Here is a 14720-nt window from a genome sequence, read left to right on the forward strand (position 1 = left end):
AAATAATGAAATGCATTAGTCTTTGAATAATTTAACCTGTACCAGCTTTGTCACAAACGCAATATATGCTTTAGGGCAAAAGTTCAAATTCAAGCAGAAAACTCTACCGGCTCAGAGCAAAATAGTTGAAAATACATGTTCTTATTGTGGAGGTAATTAGCAGGTGTACAGAATGAGTCATAGATAGTCAGAGATAAGGGCATTTAGCTTGACTCTCAGTTGTAAATTAAATTTTATTAAGAGTCATGGCAAAGGGATGTTGTCAACAGTAATTGTAGTATTAGTAGTAAGCATATAATGCATTTTCAAATCACATTTGAGAATTGCAATTTTGCATGGTCACTTATATTAAAGCTACAATTCAAAAGTAGGAGAACTATCAAAATTGTGCATTTGGCCTATTTCAAACTGCTATAACTTATACAAGAAGTTATGTGATTCTGAATGATTTTAATATTTTTGCAGATTCCACCAGTTTAATGATGTAGAAGTTAACATCACCAGACATTTCTTGATGATATCAAATGAAAAAAATTGTGGGTGTAAATGTTATCATAATCATTAGAACAATGATTACTCTCAAACAGTGGGAAATTAAATGAACAATATCACTGTGCTTTGTTTTACAGGATTTAGGTTTGGCCCAACCCTTTTTGTGTCAAAAAAAACCCCAACTTATGTTGAAGATGCTATTGAGCCTGCTTCATCACAACTATGACACAACACCAGGGCCTTAAACACCACAATAATTGTATCTACACTGCCACTATACTACGAAATGCTTTCTTCTGCATGGAAAATTTTTATTTATGTGGCTCAAAAAAAAATTTGGTTATGACTTAAAGACTGCATAAATTTGCCACGAGGAGCTTGTAATAAGTTGTCATACTATGAACACTGACTGAATGCTGCAGAAATACATGTCCCTCAAAAATGGCTACTATGGGTCACTGTGTCCTCATGCTGTCAAAAGCTGGCTGAAACACTGATCTTTACAGAGGTTGATCAAGGACCTTGAACCCCAAATGAAGGCAATTGCTCAATGAAACAAGTACCGCAAAAGTATAAAATAAGTCTTTTTTTTAAACTCCCAATTTGCACTAGGGATGATTATTCTTATATCAAAATGGGTTGATAAATAATCTCATAGAATCTAACCGAGAGATGGCCCAAACAATGAGATTACCAAGCAGTATAGCTGTAAGTATTGAATGTTGTAGTCAAGCACAAATTGATTTGTTGCTCTTCATAATTCATTTTTGTGGAATGGTGAATAGGCAAATACATAAAATCTTCACATATTACTGCAAAGTACTAGTAGTATTAATGTTGGATTAATTTATGAATTTCCCCCCAGGGTTATCATAAAGAATAATTGAATGCTATAGGCAGCGACCACTCCACCGTCCCTTTTGATATTTTACTCGATGCATATCATAACCACACATACACGTATTCATTTCGTATACTGCAAGAGAAGCATAACGTATTTTAAGCATTAGAGATCTATCATAGGTTTACTATACATGTGTATGCCTAGCTTTTCTGCAGATCATGGCTGGCATAAACCACTTTAAAATTGACAAAAATGCAGTGACTTAGAAAATGTTGCTACAGGGGTGCACCATTGTAGTTACTCCAGTGTAGCAATCTGATTACACTCGGTGATTAATGTTTTAACTATCACTTGGTGATGATGTTTTTATTATTTATGCAAAAAAAATCGCCTTATACGAGTGTGATAGATTTCCCAAGTAATGCAAGCAAATAGCTTATGGCAAGACCAATAATTTGAATCAGCTGTTGTTTATGTTCCTCAGTGCAACAAGTCTTGCAAAGTACACACAACAGAGTGCTGTCCAAGCCAATTGGATCCTCCACTGTCTCAAAGAGTGCCCTTTTTTTGACTCAAGAAAATCTTACATGACTCAAGGAAACCGAGAGAAACTCCTTAATCGGTACAAACTGAAGTTGAGAGATCTTGAAAAATAGACAGACAGCACTCTAGTTGACATATGTCTTTGAATTCATCCACAGTAACGAGTGCTGAAGTAACTTTTTTTTTCTCACTTTTTCAGGGCCCAGCAGAGCCTATGCAAGTTGATCAACCTGAAGACAATGAAAATAGCCTTGAACCGTCATATACCGTCGATAACCCCACGCTGGTAAGCCAGAGACTTTGAAGATAGTAGTGCATAGTGTAGCACTTTAAGTTAAAAATGTAATATTTTTTATACATGTTGCTTAATGTAAGGATAGAGGGTGCTACAGGGCCAACTCAAGTATGATGGTGAATGATTTATTCTTATACTTTGACAATATTATTTATTCACTACTGATTTAATTAGAAGAAAATTTTTAATAGAAATATTAGAAATCTCCCTTACCAAAAAAGGAGATATATGAATTGATTGTACTAAGTTATTGTACTTTGAGTTATATGTTATGTTGAACAGTTATCAATATAAAATAAGTTGCAGTAGATGGAGTATGCTTCACAGTGAACTTCAAATGAGGATATTGTATCTCTAAGGATTTTAATTTGCTCTTCACCAACATGTACATGAAATCACAGGGCACATCCAGTTTTATAGCTATTGTATTCACGGTGTAACTGGATGTCAACTGTCAGCAAGTCACTGCTTTGCAAGATCTACCCAAATGATATTACACATACTTCTCAGGGCTCGAAATAACTATCTTCCCTGGTTGTCCACTTGGGCTACCATTTTCTTACGTTGGTAGCATAGTGACAATGGCTGGTAGCCCATGCATTTTGTAGTTTGGGGATAATTTTTCCGTGACCAGGCAAGAAATGACCTATTTTTCAAGATTCTGCCCATGAAGTGAATTTTCTAGTCCTTTGATGTGAATACTTACACACCTTTCATACCCCCAAAAAACTGGTAATACGGTATGGATAACAGTGACACTCAAAAGTTTGGTGACCTATTGACAATCTGTTTCATACTCAGAGTTTTATGCAACTTTGGATAGTCGTCATGACAATGACTCTCCTCAGTACGAGAGACATACTGCATACTGTAGCAAAGCAGGTCTGAAAATTGAGCGTGGGTTTTCTGTGCAGGGGAGGAGACATAATAATTTTGGTATAACTGTGATTGATACATTATGATCAAAATGTAGTGAAAATGTATTTTCATTGGCTGTCATTTCCTGTGCCTGTCATCCCAGTACATCAGTTCAGACATCGAAAACTTTGTTGCAAAATTCCACTGCTTTTCGTCTTTGTAATTTGCATGACAAAGTCATAGTCTGGCCTGTCTGTGTCCAGCTGGGTTTGCCTGCATTCAACTCGTCCCCCTGGTTGTAACTTTTCATGAATTTTTCACAGCCATAGCTTCTTGTTCTAACCCCAAAGCATATTGAACTGCACATTTTTGAGCTTTGTCAACTTAGCCTGTACTCATGGGGAGTAGGACAAGAACTTGCAATTGACTTTGCAAAAACAAAAATAGTGAAAAAAATCACCAAAAGTTACAACTGCTAATAACATACACACTGACTTATTCAGAATTTGTCCTTCTCTCCAACATCATCGTCACAATGTAGATTCCAAAGCTGTGATAGGTTTACAAGCCAAGGAGACCATTGCACTGATTACAACCATAGACAGTATCTATCTTACAACTCATGTTATACGTTACTTCAATACTTTCATGAATATTTTTGAGGAGATTAAAGTGATATTGTTGTTTTGTAACATCTTTGAAACATGTTCATGTGAGAACAGCAGTCTATATTTGACATTACACTTATGCCAGGATCCCATGAAATCTATAAAAAATTAATGACATTTTTAGAGTAGTCTGCATTTCAATGGCCCAATTTTGATTTATCTTTCACTCTGAGTTAGAGAGTACAGACTGTAGACAGACTCTTGTTGACCCCTAGAAAAGTAATCAATACTAGAACACATATTTGGAGATAGCTGTGATATCGCAGCGGTACTTGTGGCGTATATCGAACGCGCTCGGGTCATTGGGGTCATCGCCACAGTCCCGCTGCGAGCCAAACCATAGGCTTCGTTGGCAGTTTACGACGAGACCGACAGGTGTCGTAGATTTAGCTTGCAAAATAATGAACTATATTAGCCTTTGAATAAATAAACTTATATCATCTTTATCATTGACTATCTGAGACTCATTCTGTACGCCTGCTAACTTCCTTGAAGATAAGAACATGTATTTTCGCCATTTTCCCGTTAGCTGTCGACGGTTTCTACGATGTTTGCTCGATCGTGCGTACAACGCACTGAATATGTTTGAGGTCAAAAGTTCAAATTCAAGCAGGAACCATCGACGACTCACTGAAAAACGGTCGAAAATACATGTTGTCACAGTCGGGTTCGTTAGTAGGAGTAGAAGATGAGTCGTAGTCAGTCAATGATACAGTAGGTATGATTTTATTTATTGCAAGCTTTATCTATTTTATTATTTTGCAAGCTAAATCTACGACACTGGTTGGTCTTGTCGTAAACTGCCAACGAAGCCTATGGTTTGGCTCGCAGCAGGACTGTGGCGATGACCCCAATGACCCGAGCGCGTTCGATATACGCCACAAGTACCGCTGCGATATCACAGCTAATTTGGAGAATGCCTGTTAATAATCAGAAAGTCAAGAGGCACTGGATTCCAAGGGTTTTGCTTCGGAATAATCGTTTTTCATTCTCAATTTGGCACTACCCAGCCTTTCCGGGTAAAATATGGACTACATGTATTTGCATCCAAAAAAGATGAATGAAAATTGCTACAAAAAGACAATCCCACTGAAAATTCATAAAAACTCAAAATAAAACCTCATTTTTTGTTGCGCCACAAGGTTGATATTTTTGATCACATTAACAGCACTCTTCCAAGAAATAGTTACTCAGGATTTATCGTGGTATCATTCAATTTTGTTGGGTCATACAAGTGATTTTGTTACTACTTCAAAAACTAATTTTATCATGTTTTCTCACATATCACTGCTATCAATTTATGTTGACAATATTACTCTGTAGGACTAGCATTCTGTGCCAATGTAATGACCACTACTTTCCCCATTTTTAAAACGCTGTTTCTTTGCTTTTGTCTTTTTACAGGACCTAGAAGCATACGCTGCGCAATACAGTGGTCTGGCGAAAATCAACAGGTTGCTCTTCATGGCCAGTCACTGTCCCAGTTACAGGATTGAAGGACTGAAAATGGCCCTTGCTTACACACAAACAACATTCAACACACAAATGTATGAGCACATCCACAGAAGGCTACAAGAGGCTGCAGCAAGGTGAATATTGTTTATCTGTGGTTGAGGGGGGCGGTTGGGGGCATCGGAGACTTGACTGTTGCAATGCTGGTTAAAATAGAGGACTACCCATTGGTAATGCAGTGGTTAGTGAATGCTAGCCAATGCCATGGACTTGCTTGTGGCAATGGAAAGAACATGTCTATTGTCATTTTCTTAAAATTTTCAGGAAAGACTCTACGACAGGCCGCTTTTACAATGTGTTCAAAATGTACTGTCACCACTCCATATTTCAAGAAACCCATAAAAAAATGCTGACTCAGCAGTTGTTGTAGTGCTAACGATAAATGTATCATTCTGTACCTTCAATGATGAACCCCCACAAGAGATATATCACTCAGAAAATAATTGTAAGTTTGAGAGTCTGAATATCTGTTCCTGAGGCGCATTCTACCTTACACATGTTTGTCATCACGGTTTTCCATTAGTTGGTCAGTATTCTTGATTGGTTGAATTCTATAACGTGCAATTAATTAGAGGGAAGGGAGGTTCATGTTATGCTGACCCAGAGCCTCTTAAGTTACAGGTGTCATCATCTATGCAAATTTTGGGTTGTTGTTTCTGAAAATGTTAGAGAGGCAGTTCAATTAAATAATGAGAGGACAAATTTATGATTTAGTACTGAAGCATAACTATTAAGTGTAATTAGTTAAATCCCCATCTCCACGTATATGACTCTAACATATGAGCAAAGTTATTCATGCACAAACCACAGTGTTTTCTATTCAGGGCTTGAAATTAACTTTTTTCCCTGGTAGTCCCCCTTCGGCTACCATTTCTGAAGTTGGTAGCCCAGTGACAATGGCGGGTAGCCAATGCATTTTGTAGTTTAGGGATATTTTTTCCCTTAACCAGGCAAGAAAAGACCTATTTTTCAAGATTCTGCCCATGAAGTGAATTTTCTATCCATTTGATGTGAATACTTGCACACCTTTAATACCCAAAGGAAACCAGTAATACAGTATGAATTGGACAGCAGTGACACTCAAAAGTTTGGTGACCTATTGACAACCTTCATACTCAGAGTTGTGTGCAAATTTTGATAGTCGCCATGACAATGACTTTCTCTCAGCTGGTGAGATATCTAGACATACACTGTAGCACAGCAGGGCTAAAATAGAGCATGGGCTTTCTAGTGCAGTGGAAGCACATCAGTTCAGATATTGAAACTTTGTTGCAAAATTCCACTGCACTTTGTCTTTGCAATTTGCATAACAAAGTCATAGTCTGGCCTTACTGTGTCCAGCTACATGTAGCTAGCTGGGTTTGACTGCATTCAGCTACATGTAGTCCCAAAGTGACAGACATTGCATGCCAAGTCCTAGTTCTGACTGAATTTCATGACCCAGGCTTTGGAAGTCCATGTGGACTGCCATTTCATGGATTTTGGTAGCCCAAGTGAAAAGTTGGTAGTCTGTGGACGCTGACTACTGTACCGCTAATTTCAAGCCTGATTATTGATATTGGGTGCAGTTTTTCACTCTGTTAACCATACTGTACTTAGTGGCCCGTACATGTACTTTGGTATCTGTTGTTTTTTCTTTATTTTTAATCTCATTTTGATGTATAGATTTTAACACACTCCATATTTGAAACAACTCTGATTTTCCAATATAGAAAGCAGTGTGTTGTGTTGCAATACATGTAGCACTATGACGCAAAAATGTATTTTCAGTCGGAAAGTAGAATTTTTGTCAAGGTATCTTCACATTATGTCCTGAATGGGATGAAATCTAAGATGCTAACTCTAAATGATAACGAGAGCTCGTTAAGATTCATGTAGTATACTCCTCGAAAGTGAAAGACTGAAACATTTGTTCAAACTTTCCACAGTAAAACTTTCTAACATTCTGTCATCAAATTGAGAATAAAAATCATGGTTGGCCATGCAAAGCATGGCACGAGAGAAATGAAATAACATTTATTGATTTTTGAAATTCAAAATGGCCACCACCCCTGTGTTAATTTTTTGGGGAAAACTAAAATTATAGATATTCCGAAAACAAAGAAAGTGAAAACTTTTCTTACTCCATGAGCTTCAAATGAGTACCCCCAGTGGTAGATCAGAAAAGATGTGTCCCCAAGGCACATTCTACCTTAAGTTTACAGTGTGTGTTGTGCAAGTTCTAATGTGGCAACCTTTGGATTGGAGAGGTTTATATCATTCCATCTGCTTCTAACTCTCAAATAATTTGGGCATTACACCTAATGGGGATGGCTCTGTGTCCAACCACAATCCATTAGGTCAGCAGGAATTGATTTCTTTGCAACGTCTAGGATCAGTAAAATCTACAGATTATAGGATAAAACCCACTACAGAAGAAATAGATCACGTATGCGTCACAAATAAGCTGGATTGGTATAATCCCTCTCTTATATTCTATCAGCGCTAGTTTCATCATCTTGCGATAGTTCAGAATTGTGCGCCTGGCCTTGTCTGTCAGGCTCATAATGTGACCGTATGTATCACATGTACCAATTCATAGTACTGGAGATTACCCATAATTTGATATGATATCGCAATATGCCTTAAGATCATGCAGTCAGACAGCTTGTCTCTGTCGACAGAAAGTCAAAGAGGGGTTTCGTTCATTTTGAGAATGTGGTTTTAGCCTTCTGTACTGGTATATTCTCATTGCAAACTTTGAATGAATTTGGAAATCAGTTTCTGTGGAAAGAGACAGCAATTTTGTCAAACTTTAAATGATTTTGTTGACAGTATTACACAATATTTCACACCTGTTTTGCCAATACAAAGGACAGTTACTCTTCTGAGTGGACGAAGGAAAGCAAATTTACATGCCAGCTGCTCAGAGAGAAGTATGTCCATTTCAAGCTCGCAAAAAGTGCAGTATTTCTAGTATCTTTGAAACCCTGATAATCTTGAACTCAATTCTTGAATTTTCAACATAATCAAGCTTTGTGACACACGTACAACATCAAATTATTTCAAAGAATATATAAGAAGCTGAATATCAATTAAGTACAAATCAAGGAGATTACTATGTAATTTATAGCACTGTGCAGTTAGGTTAATTCCTTATGATATCAGGGTATCATTATAAATACCTTATTAACCCTTCGAGCGCCAACGTCAATTTTTCTCACCTTTATAAAATATACCACAATCAGTTTTTCTCAGATTCTTGTCAAAATTTTGATAAAAAACTAGCCAATAAAATATGATGTCCATTTGGTCTAAAATTATCAAAAAATTTCAGAAAAATTCATAAAAGATTGGTAAAATGTGGCAGTAAAATTTGATGGGAAAAATTACAGCACTCAAAGGGTTAAAGCAAAATAAATATTCATCCCAAAATGTTTTGATGAGACTTTTGGAAATTACGCCTACAAAAATGACAAATTATGTCCTTTGTGACCACTGCGTTGTGCTTGAAACTATAAATGTCATTTCAAAGATCCGAGTGCAAGCTGCAATTATGCACACGGACAGAATGTCTCCAATTTTCCGTCAGCAGCAGTAAATGTCATGTGTTCATTGCTGTATTTAGAAAGGAAAACCTGAGGTTTCAATCTATGCAATTGTGATTAATCTTGTCTGCCTGCATTTTCAAGGTTGCATAAAATCCAACATCATGTATATTGGTTATAAAATTATTTATTACTCAGTGCGATCCTGATTAAATTGGTGGAGGTGTCCAATTTTGTCATGGACCTCATTCAATTTAATGATATTGCTATGTTTGGCACCTCCACATGGGGATACACCAGGGCCAGCCACCTCTCTCATGCATTCACACCTCTTTAAAACTTGTTGCCACCTCGAATTCACAATCTGGTGAGTGGTGTTACTTTTCAAGAAGGTGTGAAACTCTGGAATCTTCGAAAAAAGTACTGTACTGTATTTAACTTCACAACTTTCTATTTCTGTAATGCCAGTTTTGGAAGAAACGTGAGAATTTTGTAAGAATAATAGTTTCCGTACCAGCATAACTTTCTTAGGAAGTTACCCAAATGTTGTTCTGTGTATGTGCAGAAAAAAAGGCCAAAAGCGTTAAATATTTATCTTACTTTATTTTAGTTACCCCATTAATCCTGTTATTTGAGCAAGAGAATATTTATTATTGCAGGCCATATTTTACATACAGTACATGTATATGTACGAAGACTGAGAGTGATTATTGTCACATAAGCTATGTAACATTTATGTTTGTATTAAATTATGTCTCATCGCAAGCAATCACTTTATGATTCTACACATTTAATGTTAATTTTTGCTTCTTGCCTACAAAATGCTAGCTTCTCTGTCAGGTGTTGGAAAACAGTACAGTGGTATTGAAGGTTAATTCATCTAATGTACACCAAAACTAACACTCTGTCAAACACGAACAAATGGCCAAACTGTGCAGCGAAGCTTCTGTTGTTTACATCTATACATCTCCTTGCTCATGAACTAAAAATAGCCTTAAGGTCATACTCACATGCGCCCTCTAGTTGTCAGAAAACTCACAAATGCACATGGGTACTCTATCAACTCTTGAGAACTTCTTTGCACCTCTGTAAAGAGGTACTAGACTGACCATACATATGAAATCCACAATAAGATATCCATGTCCTTAGAGTAACCTGATGGATATATCTTGTCTGTTCAGTGTTTTGCTGAAAGCTGGTAGCCAGGGAAAATAGTTGGCAAGATGTAAAGGTGTTTTTTGTACTTTCCATCTCATGTTTTGGGTACACTGAAATTAGGCCTTGTAAGTTGTATAATTTCTGAAAACAATGACTTGAAAAATAGGCAGGTTGTTATGTAAAATTTGTACACCCAATTTCCGCCTCCTATTTTTACCACATATGAGCCCTGTGTCATTTTGTCCAGTGTTGATTGCATGATTATAGCCAATCATCATGTGTGTCGTAATATGCCATGGTTTGAAGGCATGGGGAGTTATCATTATAAATGTTATCGGTGCAGTGATTGGCTTAGGTGCTTTTGAAGCATTGCCTCAAAGGATTAGGGGGCAATTTTCTCAGAACAAGCAAAAACAATTGACGTGGATGTGCATGTATAGGAGCCGTGGCTATTAAAGTTAGGCAAAAATGTGTGTGCAGTTGGGTAACTAAACTGTTGCCAGATATAAATGTACAGTGTGCTTAACAAAACCAAACTTTAGAGGTGACTTCTAACCATTTTTCACATTTAACGGCATATGACATTTGTCTTAGAGTTTCTCTCTATTTCGCGTCTGTTATTGCAGAATTTTAAAGAAAGCAAGAGAATAGGCTAGCTATGTACGGAAGAATGCCAAGACATCTGTATGCCTCTACATTCTAATTAGTGCATCTGCTTGATGATTGAAAATACAGTTGTCCTATATATAAATATATATATATATATATATATATATATATATATATATATATATATATATAATAATATATATATATTATATATATATATATATATATATATATATATATATATATATATATAGATAGATAGATAGATAGATAGATAGATAGATAGATAGATAGATAGATAGATAGATAGATAGATAGATAGATAGATGAAAGTCCGGAGCTGGATGATTAGATTAAAACATTTATTCGCTACTCAAGGTTTCGTGCATCGCTGAGTAGCGAATAAATGTTTTAATCTAATAATCCAGCTCCGGACTTCCATCTACCTATAGCTCTAGTTCAACTATTGAGCACTCTGCCAGTCCAATGAAGACATCAATCTACATCCTGCTCGTGTATAATATAATATATATATATATATATATATTATATATATATATATATATATATATATATATATATATATATATATATATATATAATATATATATATATATATATATATATATATATATATATATATATATATATATATATATATATATATATATATATATATATATATATGTATATATGGTTTTACTTTGCGTTTTGAATGTCTGGTAGACTTTTAGGATTCACCCTTGTATAGTTTGCAGCTGCCACAGGAAGGGTGTTTTGCTTTTGCTTTAAAGGTTATGGACAACCCATAGAAACTCTGGTAGCATTTCTAGCAACCCATGCATGTAAAAATGTCAGCATCAAAATAAAGAAGGGAACCTTGTTGAAATGCCCGTTAATATGTAGCAGCTTTAAAGGTATACAGTCACCTGTAATCTAAATATGCCCATATATAATCAAAGGGGGTTCCTTGGTATTCAAAATGCGCATGTTAGCGCGCTGTTTTTAAAAAGCGGCCACCCGCTTAAAATCTGTGATTTGTTAGATTTTCTCTTTCCATGGTAACTGTGGCAAAATTGGAACAGGTCACAGTATACCTTTAACCTTGCCTTCTTTTAATCAAAGAGATTCAATATTAGTGAGGCAGGCTCCAGTTGTTGATATTATCAGATACTGAACCTTCAGCCTATATCGAAGGTTTATATTTTCATTTCATCCAGTGCCAGACTTTACTGGCAATGCTGGAAAGTCACTACCTTCAGATACAACAAACTGAACCTGTCTGCAATGTTTTAGTCTCGGCGGACCTGACTGTTTATTTCATCTTGTAACCAAGATGTCTTTAGCGGTTCATACACTGTGATTTGCAATAATTTCTTATAGATGTAGGGGCCTTGATGAAGTTCTTGGGAAAGAACTATGACTTGAAGGTTTATTGAATTTCTTTCCTTTGTAATAGAGCGACTGCATCATGGATCCGATGTAAGTGAAATAGACATCACTTACATTTCTAATGTCACAAAGCAAAGGCATCGTCTGACCCATTCAAGGATACATATGGAATACTGGAGTTCATCGTTTTTCATGTCATCATTAGCTTGAGGTGGCTTACATGCAAAATGTCAAAAAAATTACAGCATGGAGCAAAAAGTGCATCTAAAATATTCTGTTGTGTTCAATAGCAAACGTCAATCATCTTTCTTTGATGGGATAGATACCTCGTAGATAACCCATACGACAAAAGCAAAGGGGTCATTTAAAATAGCATGTATGTGTTAATGATTTTCTGAAAATGAGAATGTACAATAAAAAAGAAAAAGAGAGTGCTTGCTTTAGAGCTGTGCATAAACGTTACCAGAGTTTCCAGTTAGATGTATGTCAGGGGGTTCCCTCATCAGGACTAGATTGATAAAATGTGCATGGCAAACAAAATTTATTGCTGTTGACTTCAAATCCCCCCCCTTCCATAGATGAATGTTTACAAAGAGTATTACTGTAAGGGAGCAACAGACATGGTTCTACAGTGGGTTTCAATTCGGTGCAACAATTCTGCATGTGGGACAGACATATTGTACATGTACAGTATAAACAATTACATGTACATGTACATGTAACTTAGGTATCACCACACATTTCTAAGTAACCGACTCATTGGTTAAAGCCGCAATTTTCAATCCCAGGTTCTCACATTAGTGGAGTTCTCCTCCCAGCCAAACACTTGTCCAGTACGATGTTTGATTTCTATAACATTAATTACACAAACTGATCTCAACCTTTTTGCAGCTTTTGCTAATCCTGCAAAATGAGTTTAAACTAGCGTTTGATTGACGGTCGATTCAAATCGCCGATGGTCATTGATTCCCCGCCACCAATGCTCAAATTTCCTTAAAATTGTCTTCCAGTCATTTTAGAAATTGAATATAAACACAGAGTTTGATTGGCAACAGCTTCACACTGACCGCATGGCAGTCTGTGCGTTTTTGCGGCCGGAAAAATCTAAAAAGTGGCATTTTCTGGAGCGTGTGCCCGCATGTTGCCTGTTTGGTGTCCACTTACACGATGAATGCTGCCATAGCTTTGTGCCCTTTTACAGGGAGGCTCTGCCTTTAAAGTAAACCGGCATGGGGCAACTCTGTCTAGACTGATAACTGAACAGTTGATGTCAATAAATACTCCGGTAACTGTATTTGCCCAGATCAATCGTTGGATATCATGGTTAATTAATTGTAAAGATTTCGATTTTTTTTTTTTTTCTACTGCATGATACCAGTTCATCAGCACTGCCAGATGCTATAGCAGGACTTGTCCACAGTGTTCCAGGCTTGGACACCCAGTGGATTGAGACAACTAAGAAGAAAGCTGCGATGAAACTAGAAAAATTAGACACCGACCTGAAAAACTACAAAGGCAACTCAATCAAGGAAAGCATCAGGTGAGAGAGAGAGAGAGAGAGAAGGAGAGAGAGAGAGAGGAGAGAGAGAGAGAGGGGAGAGGGAGGAGGGAGGGAGGGAGGGAGGGAGGAGAGAGAGAGAGAGAGAGAGAGAGAGAGAGGAGAGAGAGAGAGAGGAGAGAGAGAGAGAGAGAGAGGAAAGAGCAGGCAGGCAGGCAGGCAGGCAGGCAGGGACAGACAGAGACAGAGCAAGAGAGAGAGAGAGCGAGGAGAGAGAGAGAGAGAGAGAGAGAGAGAGAGAGAGAGAGAAGAGAGAGAGAGAGAGAGAGAGAGGGAGGGAGGGAGGGAGGGAGTGAGGGAGGGAGAGGGTGGATTGAGGGGATGAAGGCAACTCTAGATAAGAAACAGCAAGGATAGCCTGAGGGTTGGAGTGGTAGATGTGAATGAGCACTGATTGATGGTGTATGGTTGCTCATCTACTCTTTGATATGGTATTTTTTTTCTACCTTTGTAGGTATCTCTCTTTTTATTGTACGTAAAAAAGTAAATGCCAAGTTATCTTCTCAACAGAAAGTAAAATGTCTCAATTGATATCTATGGGGCACTTAAAATTTCCTTTGTATTGAGAGGCTTCTCTGATATAAGAAACTAGACTTCCTTTGAATGGTACAAGTGTATGAAACTTAAACATTGGCATCGAATGCCATAGGGTATTTGCCACTCATCAATTTCACTTTTTTAGTGACTGAATTGACTTTCAGGAATTTTGACATTGGCAGATGTTCCATTTTAACCTTTTTCCTGCCAGACAGTATCACTTCCCCATCAGCCAAGTCATTAAAAAGCGGTATTGAGCCAAGACACGATGTATTTTCACCCACTTTGCTTGGTCTGTTATACATGTAGCATCTTTAGTCCAAACAAATCAAGTTTACCGTATTTATGTTTTCAACAGCTTTCAAATGTACAGTATTATGTTAAAATACACTACATGGTATATGTTGTGTTTCATTAATTTTAACCATCTTGACCTGGTGGTGAAATATAGACTTGGCAGGAAAAGGGTTAAAGGAAAGTCTTTGTGATCGTAGGCACAGTTAGAATTTTAATTCTCACATGCCATATGTATACAATTGAAGCTATTCTATAAACTAGAAAAATGTCAGCCATCTGTATGTGGGTGTGTGTATTTATATAATATGTATGCATGTATTTATGTATGTATGCATGTATTATGTATGTATGTACATATGTATGTCTGTCCACTTCAAACTTGGAGAGCTGAACATGTTTGTGTCTGAAATATGCACACAAACCAACAAAT

At 36.9% G+C, this 14720-nt stretch overlaps 1 protein-coding gene across 16 annotated transcripts in view; it reads left to right on the top strand.

Annotated features, from left to right (window-relative positions):
* Positions 1-14720, top strand: part of LOC139151152 (COP9 signalosome complex subunit 1-like) — a 104550-nt gene that overhangs the window by 4660 nt on the left and 85170 nt on the right. For 15 of the 16 annotated variants that reach the window (XR_011556352.1, XR_011556353.1, XR_011556354.1 and 12 more), the window contains exons 2-4: positions 2079-2165; positions 5105-5289; positions 13277-13438. Coding sequence is in view for 12 of the 16 variants with exons in the window: in XM_070723726.1 (XP_070579827.1) it covers positions 2079-2165; positions 5105-5289; positions 13277-13438 (434 nt within the window). In the remaining 4 variants the exon portion in view is untranslated. Of the gene's footprint in view, positions 1-1149; positions 1201-2078; positions 2166-5104; positions 5290-13276; positions 13439-14720 lie in introns of those variants that run through there. The other variant, XM_070723727.1, reaches the window with a different exon arrangement.

The sequence above is a fragment of the Ptychodera flava genome, chromosome 15, assembly GCF_041260155.1.
Source record: "Ptychodera flava strain L36383 chromosome 15, AS_Pfla_20210202, whole genome shotgun sequence".
Classification (NCBI taxonomy): domain Eukaryota; kingdom Metazoa; phylum Hemichordata; class Enteropneusta; family Ptychoderidae; genus Ptychodera; species Ptychodera flava.